Below are 12,934 nucleotides of genomic sequence, written 5' to 3' on the forward strand. Positions count from 1 at the left end.
AACGTGTATCAAAGGCCTTCAAATCCCAGACTTTGATCCTATTGCGTATCACATCTCAGCATCCCCATGGCTCAACTCAGTCACGTCCTGCGGTGACAGCAATTCTGCCTCTTTGGGTAGTTAGCTATCATGCAGTGGTTGCCTGCTTGCCTGCTTTTTTTTCTGTTTAGTAGGTCATGAAAACCTCAATAAAATCACATAATTTGGTTGGGGGTTGGAGTGTGGAGATATGTATGGCAGGATGGATTTTTCTCTAAAGCTAAAATGAGCTGGCCATGATTTTTTTATTTATTTTTTTTTTACTGTACTGGAAAAAAAATTCCTCTTTTTATTGGAAAGATTTCCTGCTTGCACAATGTTTCCAGGAAATCCATACAGGCCTATGCCAATGTTTATTACTTGCAGAAGTAACAGAAGAACAGATGAAGATTTTAAAAAGGGAGGTAAAGCCAAAATCGGTGCCAGGAGTTAGGCTAATGATCTCTTCCCCACAACCCCTAGAAGAGTTTATCAGCTAATCTTCCCTGTCACCATTGCATCAGTAGCTGACACTGTAGAGGTTTTTGGAGTCCTCAGTGATTTCTGTTATGCATGAGTTTGCCTTGTCCTCAGGAGACTGAAGGAGGATGAAAGATCCTTATCTCAAAGTGCAGGCTGGTCTCTAGATTCTGGACCTCTGGAAGTGGGGATTATGTGGTGGGAGGGAGAGGATAGCGGTGTCCCAGGGGGTAGATGTCTCCAGGAGTGAGTGCCATCAGTGCCTCTGGAGGGGGTGCTGAGGGGAGAGGACAGCTGTGACTGTAGGTGTCTTTGTGTGTCTTTAGGTAGACAATGACCGGAGGGATCTGGATATGAACAGCAAAGATGTTGATGTTGAGAAGATGACTCGTTTCGTCCGGATGAATGAGCTCCGCCTGGTGACAGAGTACAACCCTGTGGTAATTATCAGATCCCTACAGCCCTCACCCCAGCACTTGTCCTCCTCCTCATGGGCCCTTCTTGGGTCCTCTGACCCAAGAGTTTGCACACTCTGATGTGTGTGAGGGTTATGGCAACGGTGTGGATGGGGTTGGGGAAACCACACAGCTCTTCACTGTTACTCCATATAGGGACTGGAAGCAGATGCAGTGCTGGGGTGTGAGAATGGGGTGGGGAGAGGAAGGAAGGCGTGGTGGTTCCTTTAACTTTCCAGTAAATTTAGGGTGTTGGTGGGCAGAGAGCTCAATTTCTTACCGCTCCTACTGGCAGTGCTGCTTCCTCCCATGGGCATTTGCCATATTGAGCCATGACTGTAGATCCTGTTCACCCAGGATCCTCTCTCTTTGGCTGAGAAGTCTTGAGAAACATGGAAACTCGAGTCACCTACTCCCAGAAGGCAGCCTTTTTTTCACCTGGTACATAGGGCTTGATGTAAGTCCGGCTATTTGAAGGCATATTCAAGAGCCAGTTGTAAACTTCCCAGGCAAAATTTTTCCCATTGCCTCCAACCCTTTCTCCAGGATTCATGAGTTCAACAACAACAAAAAACCCCACCAGATATAGGATGTTTCCATGTTGGCCATCTTCATTAGCTCAACCATCTGACTGGCAGTGGCAGAGTCCCCGTGCTCCATGCTATAGAGAGTGACCAAGGATTTAGGCTCCTCTGAAATCTCAGCAGTTCACTGGGCTCATTGCTATGGAGTCAATAGGTCTTAGAAGTCCCAGTGGCCACAAGACTGAGACTTTATCATTGCTGATGGGTTTTTTTGTGGACTTCTGGATAGCTACAACAGTGATGACCAGACTCAATTTAATCAAAGAAGAAAGGCGCAACCTCTTTCAAAGCTCTGCCTTTTCAAGCTGATGCCAAGGATCAGGTCAGAGGGCTGACACATTCCCCAGTTCAGTTGCAGCCCACCCGTAGAGAGAGCATTTGATTTTGGAAATGCAACATTTTGTTTCCAGAATGAAATACTGCAGAAGTTCCAGGTTTTTTCTTCAAACAAACAAACAAACAAACAAACCCCAACAAGAACAAAAAGAAACATGGATATTTTTTTTTTTCATCTTGATAAGAGCTGTGAAAAATGACATGCATTTCAAAATCACATAATATTTCTGGGGACAGACGAGCTCTATCCTGCCCCACTGTCCTCCCATCCTTTTGAGAACACCCAAGTCACGTCTGCGGGAATGTTCTTGTTGCCTTCATAATTGCCCAGGCCTTCTGAACCCTTGGAGTGTCCACTTCATCTTTTGACCATTCATTAGATCATGACTCTTTCTTAATGCATTTTTGCTGATGCTTTGGGCTCTTGCTCCATGGTATCCTGTTTGGCACCTGGGCTGTCTCCCTGACTGAGAAGTCCTGAGCTGTTCAGCCGGTCCCCTGCACCCTGACTGCCAGTACACATGTTGTTCCAGGTTTTTTTCCAGACACTCCGGAGTCCTATCAAGGTGCTGCAATTAACAGTGCCTCCTGCAGTCTCCCAGCTCTGCTGATGTAGCTTGTTTTTTTGTAAATATTTATTCCTGGTGCATATGCTGTTTACATCTAAGAATGCTGCTGGTCAGCAGAGGCTGGGTTCACACAGATCACGCTGAGTGCTGCCAAGAGTTTCTCTCCCCATCCTGGGGCCCTTACTGTTTCTCCCACATACTTTAGGCATTTTTATGCAATGCTTTTCCTGTGTGCTTTCCAGGATAGTCAGATGTGACTTGGACATGTTGATGAGCTCTGCTCATCACTCTTGCATGGACAGGCACACCTTTGTGTGGAGCTGCCAGAGGAACTGCAACTCCAGCCCTGCCCCTCTTCACCCAGCCCCATAGTGGCCCTTGGTGCTGGTGGGCTTCAGCCTTGTCTTCAGCTCCATCCTCTCCCATGAGATCTTCTAATGCTCTCCAGCTTTGGTTTGCAACCCCTCTACTGCCCCTTACCCCATCTACACATCACCAGAGAAGTGAAGCGATACAAAATGTCTGATAAATATTAGGCTAATAGCAGAGTCCTGACTGCCAAAAACGAAATGCTTTGTGGTGCATGGCCCTTGCCAGCGTGCACTCCCTGACCTCTTCATTATTACTGCTGGAGTGTCTGGAAACTTTTTTTTCCCGCTGGCAGGGAGCTGCACAGTCTGTGCTTCCGTGGTTTCAGCGGCGCAGGGGAGGCAGCAGGGCTGGGTTTGGGAGGGAGAGGCTGCAGGGCTGCGGGAAGCGGATGGAAGAAACAAGATGATGAGTGAGTGAGTGAGTGAGTGAGTGAGTGAGTGAGTGCCTGGAGATGGTGTGGCAGCTTCTTGGGCAGTGCCAGCCCTGTCTCTTCACAGAGGGCCAGTGTGTGCTGCCTGTTTGGCCCTTGCTCACATTTCAGCTAGGTGGTGGACCTCAGTGATTCAGGGCACCCTTACGTTCAGTTTTAGCTGGCTTTCCCCCTCCACTGCCTTGCCCCTCTGGACTTCAGCTTGCTGTATCTAGGCAGACTCCCTGCCTAGTCACTGACTATCCTGAGGCCAGTAATGAACCCTTGTCATCTTCGGACTCTCATCTCAGGAAAAGTCAAAGTCAGGAGGTTAAGCGCCTTCACAAAGAATCCAGATTGGATCCCTCCTGCTTTAAAGAAAGCTGTCCTGCTTGTGGGGCTGATTTGCAAAGAGATCTCAGCTGAGACATAAGGACTAATGTCCCTCTGGCCCTGCATCCAGTGCAGATTGAATGTTCTGTTTCCTTGTCTGTGTGTGTTTCTCTCTCTGTCTGTGGTGGCCATATTTTCGGCAGACAGCAATAGGTGTGATGCAGAGTTCACTCCAACTTCACCTCCTCCTGATCACAGACAAGATGTCCCCAAAGCACCCCAAGCGAATGCGCGGATATCGAGCGGCAGCAGAGCTCTTCAAGGGGAAGGTAAGTCCAAACAGAGAGGAAGGGAAACCATTAGGGAGAAAAAAGGGAAAACAGTGATTTCTTCTGTGGATGGTGAGGGCATAATCTCCTCCTCTGTGCATTAGGGGAGCAAAGGCCAAGTGGCAGGAAAAGACGATTAGCTGGATATTTAAGCTGGATCTGTTCACCTTTTTTGCCTCCTTGCAGGGAGATTATCCTCTGTATCTTACTCCTCTGCTCCCTTGGTGGAACATTATGTACTTCCTTGCTTTTGGTCAAGTTTTGTTTGCTTGCACTGGGAGATGACAAACAGCTGCTGCACTTCTGTCTGGCGATGGTTGCATTCCAGTGGTGTGAGAGGCGATTTTCAATATACAGCCTGCAAGATGCCAAGGAGCATTATATAAGTGACCAGACAGACATTAATGTTGTGGTGCTTCTTAACTCTTAGCCTTCTGGTTGGATCCTGGGGAAATAGCTATTTTAAAGGAGTTGCAAGTGGGTTTGTCAGATTTCCCGCAGTAAGGTGATGGGATAGATGGGGTCTTTCAGAGAAATTTTACCTGTTTCCCACCCCAATGTGGGCAGAGCGCCCCAGATAGTAAATGTCCCCATGGCTGATTCTCTTCTAGCAGCTGGATTATAGGGGAATTTATGTCCAGGGAACAGAGGAAGGAACTGTCAAGCAAAAGAGGTTTGAGAGCAACAGAAGGACATTTGGGGCAAGGGAGAACAGCAGCTGGGGGGGGCAGAGGATCACAGCAGCAGAGAAAGATAAGCTGAGAAGCAGTGGAAGAGATCTTCCTGGGAGCAGAGTGGAGCTGGAAAGAGTTTGGGTTTAAGAACTAGAACATCTGTGGTCTCCCCTCAGGCAGCTACTTCTTCTAACATAGTGCATTGCTGTTTAGTGTCATTATCCTTTTCTGATGTGGCTGCAGCCAGTTTTCTCTTCATGTGACATGCCCAAATCTGAGCAAATGTGAATATTTTTCCTAGAAATACTTCACAAAACATTGGATAAAATGTTGTACTGAAGTCCAGATAATTTATGAATTGCCAGGAAGCCAAATCTAACTTTTTTTTTTTTTTTTTTAAATTAATGCAGGCAATTTCCCCACTGAATCAGTCTAGAAGTTTGCCAGAGTAAAATACAGAGATTAAAGATGTTGGGATTTGACTAATTATTTCCACTTTACTGCAGTGCTTCTGCAGGACACATAGATGAAGGGACTTAGAGTTTAATAAAGTTGTTTTTCCCAAAAGAGTGGCACTCTGAGGAGTAAATTGTGATTTGGACTGCCCTCTTACAAAGCAGTAAGAGAGAGCTAGGGTCCTGCTGTTTGGGTCTTGGATCTGGCTACTATGGAGTAAGCAGAGCGGTGTGCCCACTTAGGTTTGTCTTCATTGCTCTGTCATGTAGAAAGACGTGAATTAGTTTGAGTATCAGAAGCAGGCACCACACAATACCATGGAAATGTCTGCTGGCTAATTTTGCTAAGTGGAGTTATTTGTTGTCAAGACTACCAAGTTAACTCAGGTTTACTTCAAAACAAGTGAAGTATTGAGTAGATTTTGCCTTTTTGCGGCTTACAGATTGTCTGTGAATAAATACAAGATTCTTGACTTGAATTTTATTCAGGATTACCAGTGAATAATTCATAACCTGTGAGCTGGTGGTGAAAAGCTTGTTTGTGCTGTGGGGTTAGGGCTGTCAGTGGTTCGAGCAAGGACTCATTGCCATGCAAGGGAGAAGTGTTCAGGCTCCCTGTGAGCATGTACCACTGCATCCAGAAGTGTTTTACAGTGATTGCAAAGTGCCAGAAGAGAGTGGGGAGACTCAGTGTGTGTTGCAACTTCTCTACAAGCCAGTGCAGAACACAAACAGAGCCTCGAGAGGGTTCCCAAGCAGAAGAAGGGGTACTGATCCTTTCACACATCTCTGCTTCGCTCTGAGGGAAAAGGAGTCCTTGTCATTGTTGTCACCAGCTGGTGGGAGAAGAGAAACTTATTGCTTGGATTGATGGAGAGGTGAAGAGGAACTGCTGTGACTGAGTGACTGACCCCAAAGAGTAAAGAAAATCATAGAATCATAGAATCATTTAGGCTGGAAAAGACCCTTAAGATCATTTGGTCCAACCGTTAAGGGACCATGAGGAAGTGATTCACCTGCCAGTTCGTGAATTATGGTCCCTTTATCTCTAGTTTATGATCTTTTCATTTTTGCTTGAGAGAAAGCTGAGATTTTCAGCTGGAGGATCCATGAGGCTGTATGGTGAGGACCTTCATTTGAAAACAGCCTGAACTGCACCCTGAGCAGTAGGGAGTGTCTGAAGGCAGTCTAGATTCCTCTGGATTTTATCATGGAACCTGGGGGCTATAAAATGCTGGAGAGGAAAGTGCAAATGTTAGATATTGCTAAGCCAGAAAGAGCTGACAAGAATAAGAAGAAAGAAGTACTTTTCTAGCAGACTTTGAGAAACAATTGTGGGTGGGTAACAGTGAACAGACAGAGCTCAGAGCGCAGCAGCTGCAGGAGTGAATCCACCAGCCTTCTTGGAAGGATCCCACTGCAATGAAATATGTGCTTATTTGAGAAATTAATACTAAGAGTCCAGGCTTTCTGCTAGAAAGGAAATGTTGGGGTTTGCATTGCTGATCAAAACTAGCATAAGTATCTTCAGTTTTCTTTCCACAGTGTCAGAGTATAACACGACAATTACAGCTGGTGTCCCTCATGGGTGTTTGCAGAAGTTTCAATAAGGTGATATTGGGAATAACAAAAGCAGCTTTTGATGCAACTGATATAACTGGTTTACAATGTCAAAATGATTTGGGTAGAGATGTTTGCAAAGTCCCTTTTAATTTATTTTTAGACCCATTTAGAAATGGGTTCTGAGAAACTCTTGAGAGTCTTTCAAGAGTTCTTCCATGGAAGGAAAAGGATGGTGCCCTTCCTCCTGCAGTCATTCATACACTTTATTTTTCTTGTCAGACATTGGTGGCTCCAGAACTGAGAGAGATAATATTTAGAGATGCCTCTTATAGCCATAAACAGGGTAATCTGTAAATATGGATTGTCTATGTCACTTAACAGATGTCTGTAGTAAAGTTGTTTTTATAGCTTGGTTTTCTTTTAATTCATGACTGATGTTTTAATTTTGCTTTGATGTACTGTGTAAGCTGTGTAAGAAATTACTCAAATTTCAGAATTTGATCTTTTTGCTTATACAGTCTCCTCAAAGAATGAAGGTTGCAACTCCATGAAGTTCAAAGTCAAACACTGGCTATGAGGCTTGATCATCCTTCCTGTTTCTCTTTGTTAGAGGAAAAACTAAGCAACATTAAATTGGTTTCTACATTGCAGTACTATTTTCAATTAACTTTAATTCCTTGGGCAATAACATCATTCCATATCTTAGTATTTACCAGGAACTTGATATTCTAAAAGCACTGGTCTAGGAATCAACTTGTCAAGACACCAAGACAGCACTAATGTACAAAATTTTCTGAAAGAGAGCTTATTGCAGGTCATAGTCCACAGATAATATCATGTGTGAAGCTCATCTGTGCAGGAGATCCTTCACTGCCTGTAGCAGCAGACCTCTGAACACATCGCTACAAAATGAAGTAGTTTCATGGAAATAGTTTCAGAATGGAAAAAAATAGCTATTGTACAGGAGAGTATGAAATAGAAAATGAACTTTCTGTTTAAGATGGAACTACCTGGTTTCTAGCAGTGATGTGACAGTTGGCATCCTAAGTGGCATTTGTTTTGGTGAATTACAGCTTTGGTAAGTTGTCTGAGCAAAGGCTTTAGGCTCTTTTCAGCACTAGTAGAGAAGAATAGGCATGTCCTTCCTTCCCTTCTAAAACAGGTGGAATAAAGTGCCTGTCACCATTTATTGTAGAGGTTACCTAGATGACTGTCCAAGACAAAACTAAGATCTAGATGGCAGAATTTAGGCAAAGTGTATCTTGTCTTATGGTCAGTATAATTTTCCATGGTCACTGCATTCATTCTTTATGATTAGAGCTGGCTGGGAATCTCTGAACAAAATTAATTCCTCATGAGAAAATGACAGTTCCACCAGTGGCATCTATAGTGGAAATGTCCCCATTGAAAAACCTGCTTGGTTTCCAGCTGCTGAGGAGACCAGGCTTCCAGTGCTTGTGGCCTCAGTACCAATGCACCTTACAGACTGCCTTGCAGGTGTGACTTTGAGGCCATACAAGCCTTGGCAGGACCCCTAGAGCACATCCAGCATAGGATGCATGGTCTGTCCTTTTGGTGAAGGAGAATTCATCCCATGTCACAGCACCTACTTGGAATGTGTCATTCTAAAATACATGTGATGTCACTAAAGTGTCTTCTTTGGAGCAACAGTGGACACATGCAATTGCCATCTCTCCTGTATTTGTGGAATATAAGAGGAGAAGGAAATTTTTGCTGTTCTTTGGCACCCTGTAACTCCATGAGCCAAATATGAATCATTAGAGAGATCCAAGTCAGGAACTGTGAATGATGGTATCTCAACCTTTCTAGGTGAGGGGGCAGTTTGTGTGTTTTAATTTTCTTCTGTAAGGAAGAAGGTGTTTGGAGTTCTAAACCTGAACTTTTTTTATTCTTTTATTCTTACTCTATTCTTTGTATTCATGAATATCTTTGTATTCATGAATATCTTTGTATTCATCTACAAGGACATTGAGGCACTGGAGCGTGTCCAGAGAAGAGCAGCAAAGCTGGTGAAGGGGCTGGAGAACAAGTCTTATGAGGAGCAACTGAGGGAACTGGGGTTGTTTAGCCTAGAAAAAAGGAGGCTGAGCGGAGACCTTATCACTGTCTACAACCACCTGAAAGGAGGTTGTAGCAAGGTGGGTGTGTGTCTCTTCTCCCAGGTAACTAGTGATAGAACAAGAAGAAATGGCCTCAAGTTGCACCAAAGGAGGTTCAGGTTGGGTATCAGGAAAAGGTTCTTCACTGAAAGGGTTATCAGGCACTGGAACAGTCTACCTAGGGACGTGGTTAAGTCACCATCCCTGGAGGTATATGAAAGATGGGTAGATGAGGTGCTCAGAGACATGGTTTAGTAGTGGACAGGTACAGTTGGACTCGATGATCTCAAAGGTCTTTTCCAACCAAACCATTCTATGATTCTATATAATATGTACAGCTTTTTAGGTTTGGGATTTGTAACAAAGGCTGGAAGCTTGATAAAGTGAAGAATGTTGACTAACATTTATTTGCATTACCAATTTAAAATGCTATTCATCGGTTTTAAAGGTGGAGGAGATTTTGTATAGAAAATGACATTTAACAGCCTAGGTATTCTAAATGCTTTTTAAAAATAACTTCCTAAAAAAATGTTGTTGTCTAGTGAATCTTTCCTAGAATAAGCCAAAGACTAGTGAATGAACTGGTGAAAATGTGATACCGTTTCCTATGCCAACCCTCTGAAAGTGCTTCCCTCCAGCACCGACTTCTATTTCCAGTTTGCTAGATGGAAGAAATGCCCTAAAACATAAGTATTGCTTCTCCAGCTGAAAGCCTCTTAGATCAGTCCCTTAGACCTGTGACCCTTAGAATTGTGACCCTTCTCTGGCTTGGTGTGGATGAAAAGGATGAATTTAGCACTCTGGGAGAAGTTCCCCACAGCCTGTCTGCTCACTAGCTTGCTGCCTTTGGATCACAGCTGACTTTTGGAAGAGAAATTGCAAGTGATAAATATCACATATCCAGTGAAAGTGTTGTTCCTGTTTCTGTATTGCAGTGATTAACTGAAGTTAAACCTTACACTAGCCTAACTATCCATCCTTCCCATAGGATGTTGCCTAGTAGTTTCCAGACTTATTTGGTTTTTCATCGAACATAAATTTAATAAAGTAAAGAATTTGAGATTTACCGAGTTTATTTTTAGGGAAGAATAAAGTTTTGAACTAACTTGAGTGTTCTTGATTGAAAAGTAAAAAAACCCATGAGTCACAGCCTGGGAACTGGGCACATCACCTTCACATTACTTTTCTTTTTTTAAACGCTCCTTTTTTTCTTGTGGAAGTTAACTCATATCCATGTCCATAGGTACATTAAGTATGCTAGGCCCAACAGACTGCAGAGGATAAAGAGAAGACAAAGTGATGCATGTTAGCTGGATGTTTGTTTCATTGACTTGGATGTCACCTGCCAAGGGATTGTATTTAATCAGGTCACTGATTACATCATTCAATTGCTATATTTATTTTCTTTTATGAAATTTACACATAATGTTTTTAGTATTAACAGATAATTTAACAAAGATTTTTGAGATAGCTGTATATTTTATTGATAATCTTTCAGAAACCAAAATTTTAAATTTGTACCAATTCGTTCTGCACCTGTAAGATCTCATTTGAAGTTCACTTTTAAAATAAAACATGGAGTTGGTCACCAGTTCTGATAAATCTGTACTACTGAATCATCCCAGCAGAATCCTAATCCTTGGCTTGATCTTGCTCTCCAAGACAATTTGGGAGCCCAGAAAACTGTAGGTCATTCTCATCCTGGTTTATTAATTGTTGGGTTTATCTCCCTAGGTTTGAACAACCCTCCACTGAACTGGGCTGTATGGACATTGATGTCTTGCCAACAACTCCTGGTTCCCAAATGATTGCGTCTTCATTTCTGTTCACTGCAGCTCACTTAAATACATCCTTTGTATACACACTCTCATGTTCTCATCCTTGCAGGCTCCTGCTGCTCTATACTTCACTCCCACATTCTTGCAATTGAGTTTGATTCTCCAGACACCAAAACAACTTTTTACTCTGCCACTCAGGATCTTGCATGGGTGTAGGCATCTTATCCAAATAACATGCAAGTAGAGGAGACAGCTTCTTTCATATGTGCCACTAAGATAAAAGACATCTTGTTTCCTCATTTGTTAAGAGAATAGAAGTGGAGATTGCCTTCCTACCATACTGTAGATATATTTTTAAAGGAGGTGAATGAAGACATTTTGTTTGGTAATGTAAGTCTGGACTTGATAAAATATAGAAAAAAGCACTGCATGGAGCAGTTAGATAGCAGCAGAGGAAAGTGTTGTCCTAACAGAATCTGGTAGGTTTTATCTAACTCTTTATGAAAATATAACTGTTAATCTTCATGTGATCACTGTTTGGGGATCTGTTCTCTCTCTCAATTTCTGTTTTGCGTGTGTTTCCTCTCCTATATCCATCACAGATTCTCTTTATCCTGGTAGACAGCAATTTGAAGAGCAATGAACGAACAGTGTCATTCTTCAAACTGAAGAAGTCACAGCTGCCAGCTCTGGCTATATTCCACTCACCAGATGAGGAGCAGGATGTGCTGACTCTGGATGAAGTCTCCGTTGAGCGTGTACAAGACTTCTGTAATAGTTTCTTACAAAGAATGCAGAAGGTAAAGGGGGACTCGGGTACAGTCTACAGGAAGCTGGGATCTTGTAGGGTGATGCTGTTGCTCACAAGGCTCTTGAAGATGACTTCAGTTCCTTGAACTCCTCCCCACCCCTGCCACCTCCTCTTTCATTTTCTTTTGCACCTGAATATCAGAAAAGCATTAGATCTAGAGCAGAGCAGAGATTAATGTCCTTGCAGAGCCTCTTTTTTCATTGACTTCTGCCTCCTAGTTTACAGCAAGAGGACTTCAGTGACCTCTACAACTGTATGGAGGTCTCAGTGAAGTATCTATTTTCTGGGAACAGCAACTGGGAAGACAGAGTGAAGGGTGTTTTTGAACACTGAGAATGGGGGTGGTGGATGGCAGCACATGAGAGAGGATCAGAGAGACAGTGGCATGGATAGGAAGGAAATCAATCTAAAAGGCCACAGAACAGTGTATACAGACAAGGGCTCAGGACTCTACCAGAGGACTCTCCTGGGAGAGGGACAATTTGATCTCCATGTTTATTCAGTGTTAGAGTTCTCTCTCTGTCCAAGCTCATCTTCCTATAGCACAGAGGCTTTGTGTATCAGGACCCTGTGTTGTGCAATTGAAATGGGATAGGCAGGGCAGTGGCATGGATAGCAGAGGGAGGCATTTAAGTTGGTTTGTTTCCTTTTATCACTATGCTGAGAAACCAAGCAATGTCAAATCTGATTTCCTGCCTCTAATGTGTTTTAGAAAGAAGATAAACCTGAAGAGAAGGCCCTCAATGAAGAACTCTGATTCTTTCTCAGCCAACAGAATGACTGTGCCCAGAGTCATCTCTTTCTGGTGTGTGAAGAATTCACTAAGCCTCGCAGCTCAGGAATTCCTGGGATAGTAGGATTAAGGGGCCAAGTGAGTCACGGATTCCCATCTCCATGCTATGTACCTATATGCTGTCTGTCCTTTCTAGGAATCTCTTCTCCCTTCTCATTTGTTGGCTCCTGCTCTCTTTTCTCAGTAATCCAGGAGTTCTGGTATTGCCCTACACTGTGCCCTTCCATGGCACCTCTGTTGGAGCAAAGGGTGATATAGCAAAATGGCAATATCAGAGGTAAAGCTTGTAGTACCGAGATCTGTTTCCCTCAGTCCCTTTGCTTTAGATGCCATGCTGGGATCCACTGTCAGCCTCTCCTGACACTAAGAACAGATGGGTTGCTTTATATCACATTAACTGTTCCATTTATTTTACTAAATAAAGCAGAAAGTGAATAGCCTGATTTTTTTTATGCAAATAACATGATTTCCCACTCCTCATGTCTTTCACTTAAGGACAAAGCCTGTGTATTTCTGAGTGAGTAAGCTCAAAAATCTTCTTTCTCTGAATTTAACCTGGCTTGCAATGCCTAACCAGTCAGATTGGTTGCTAAGAATCATTCCCCACAGAACTGGAGCCATCATCAACAGATATTTCCACCAGGATGAGAGATTTCCGTGAAGGTCTGGGATCAGAACAGCACTGGGTACAACAGGTCTGAGCTGGTGCAGCAAAAATGAATGAGACTAAGATGCAGCTTGAGGCTAAGAGGAATGGGACCTGTGTCAGGTGGGCACACTGCATTAGAGGGAAAGACTAATGTCTGTATTGACCACAGACATCTCTCAGAGGTCCCAGTGCTGGCGTACAGTGGT

At 43.4% G+C, this 12,934-nt stretch overlaps 1 protein-coding gene across 1 annotated transcript; it reads left to right on the top strand.

The window, feature by feature from the left end:
* Window positions 1–824: 824 nt before the first annotated feature.
* ERP27 (endoplasmic reticulum protein 27) lies at window positions 825–12,043 on the top strand (the record flags this gene model as incomplete). Its single annotated transcript, XM_010168948.1, has 4 exons — window positions 825–938; window positions 3,760–3,885; window positions 11,078–11,275; window positions 11,999–12,043. Coding segments are annotated over 4 exons (483 nt in total), but the record flags the coding sequence as incomplete, so codon positions are not given.
* Window positions 12,044–12,934: the final 891 nt, after the last annotated feature.

This window comes from Antrostomus carolinensis, unplaced genomic scaffold, assembly GCF_000700745.2.
Source record: "Antrostomus carolinensis isolate BGI_N321 unplaced genomic scaffold, ASM70074v2 scaffold15405, whole genome shotgun sequence".
NCBI lineage: Eukaryota > Metazoa > Chordata > Aves > Caprimulgiformes > Caprimulgidae > Antrostomus > Antrostomus carolinensis.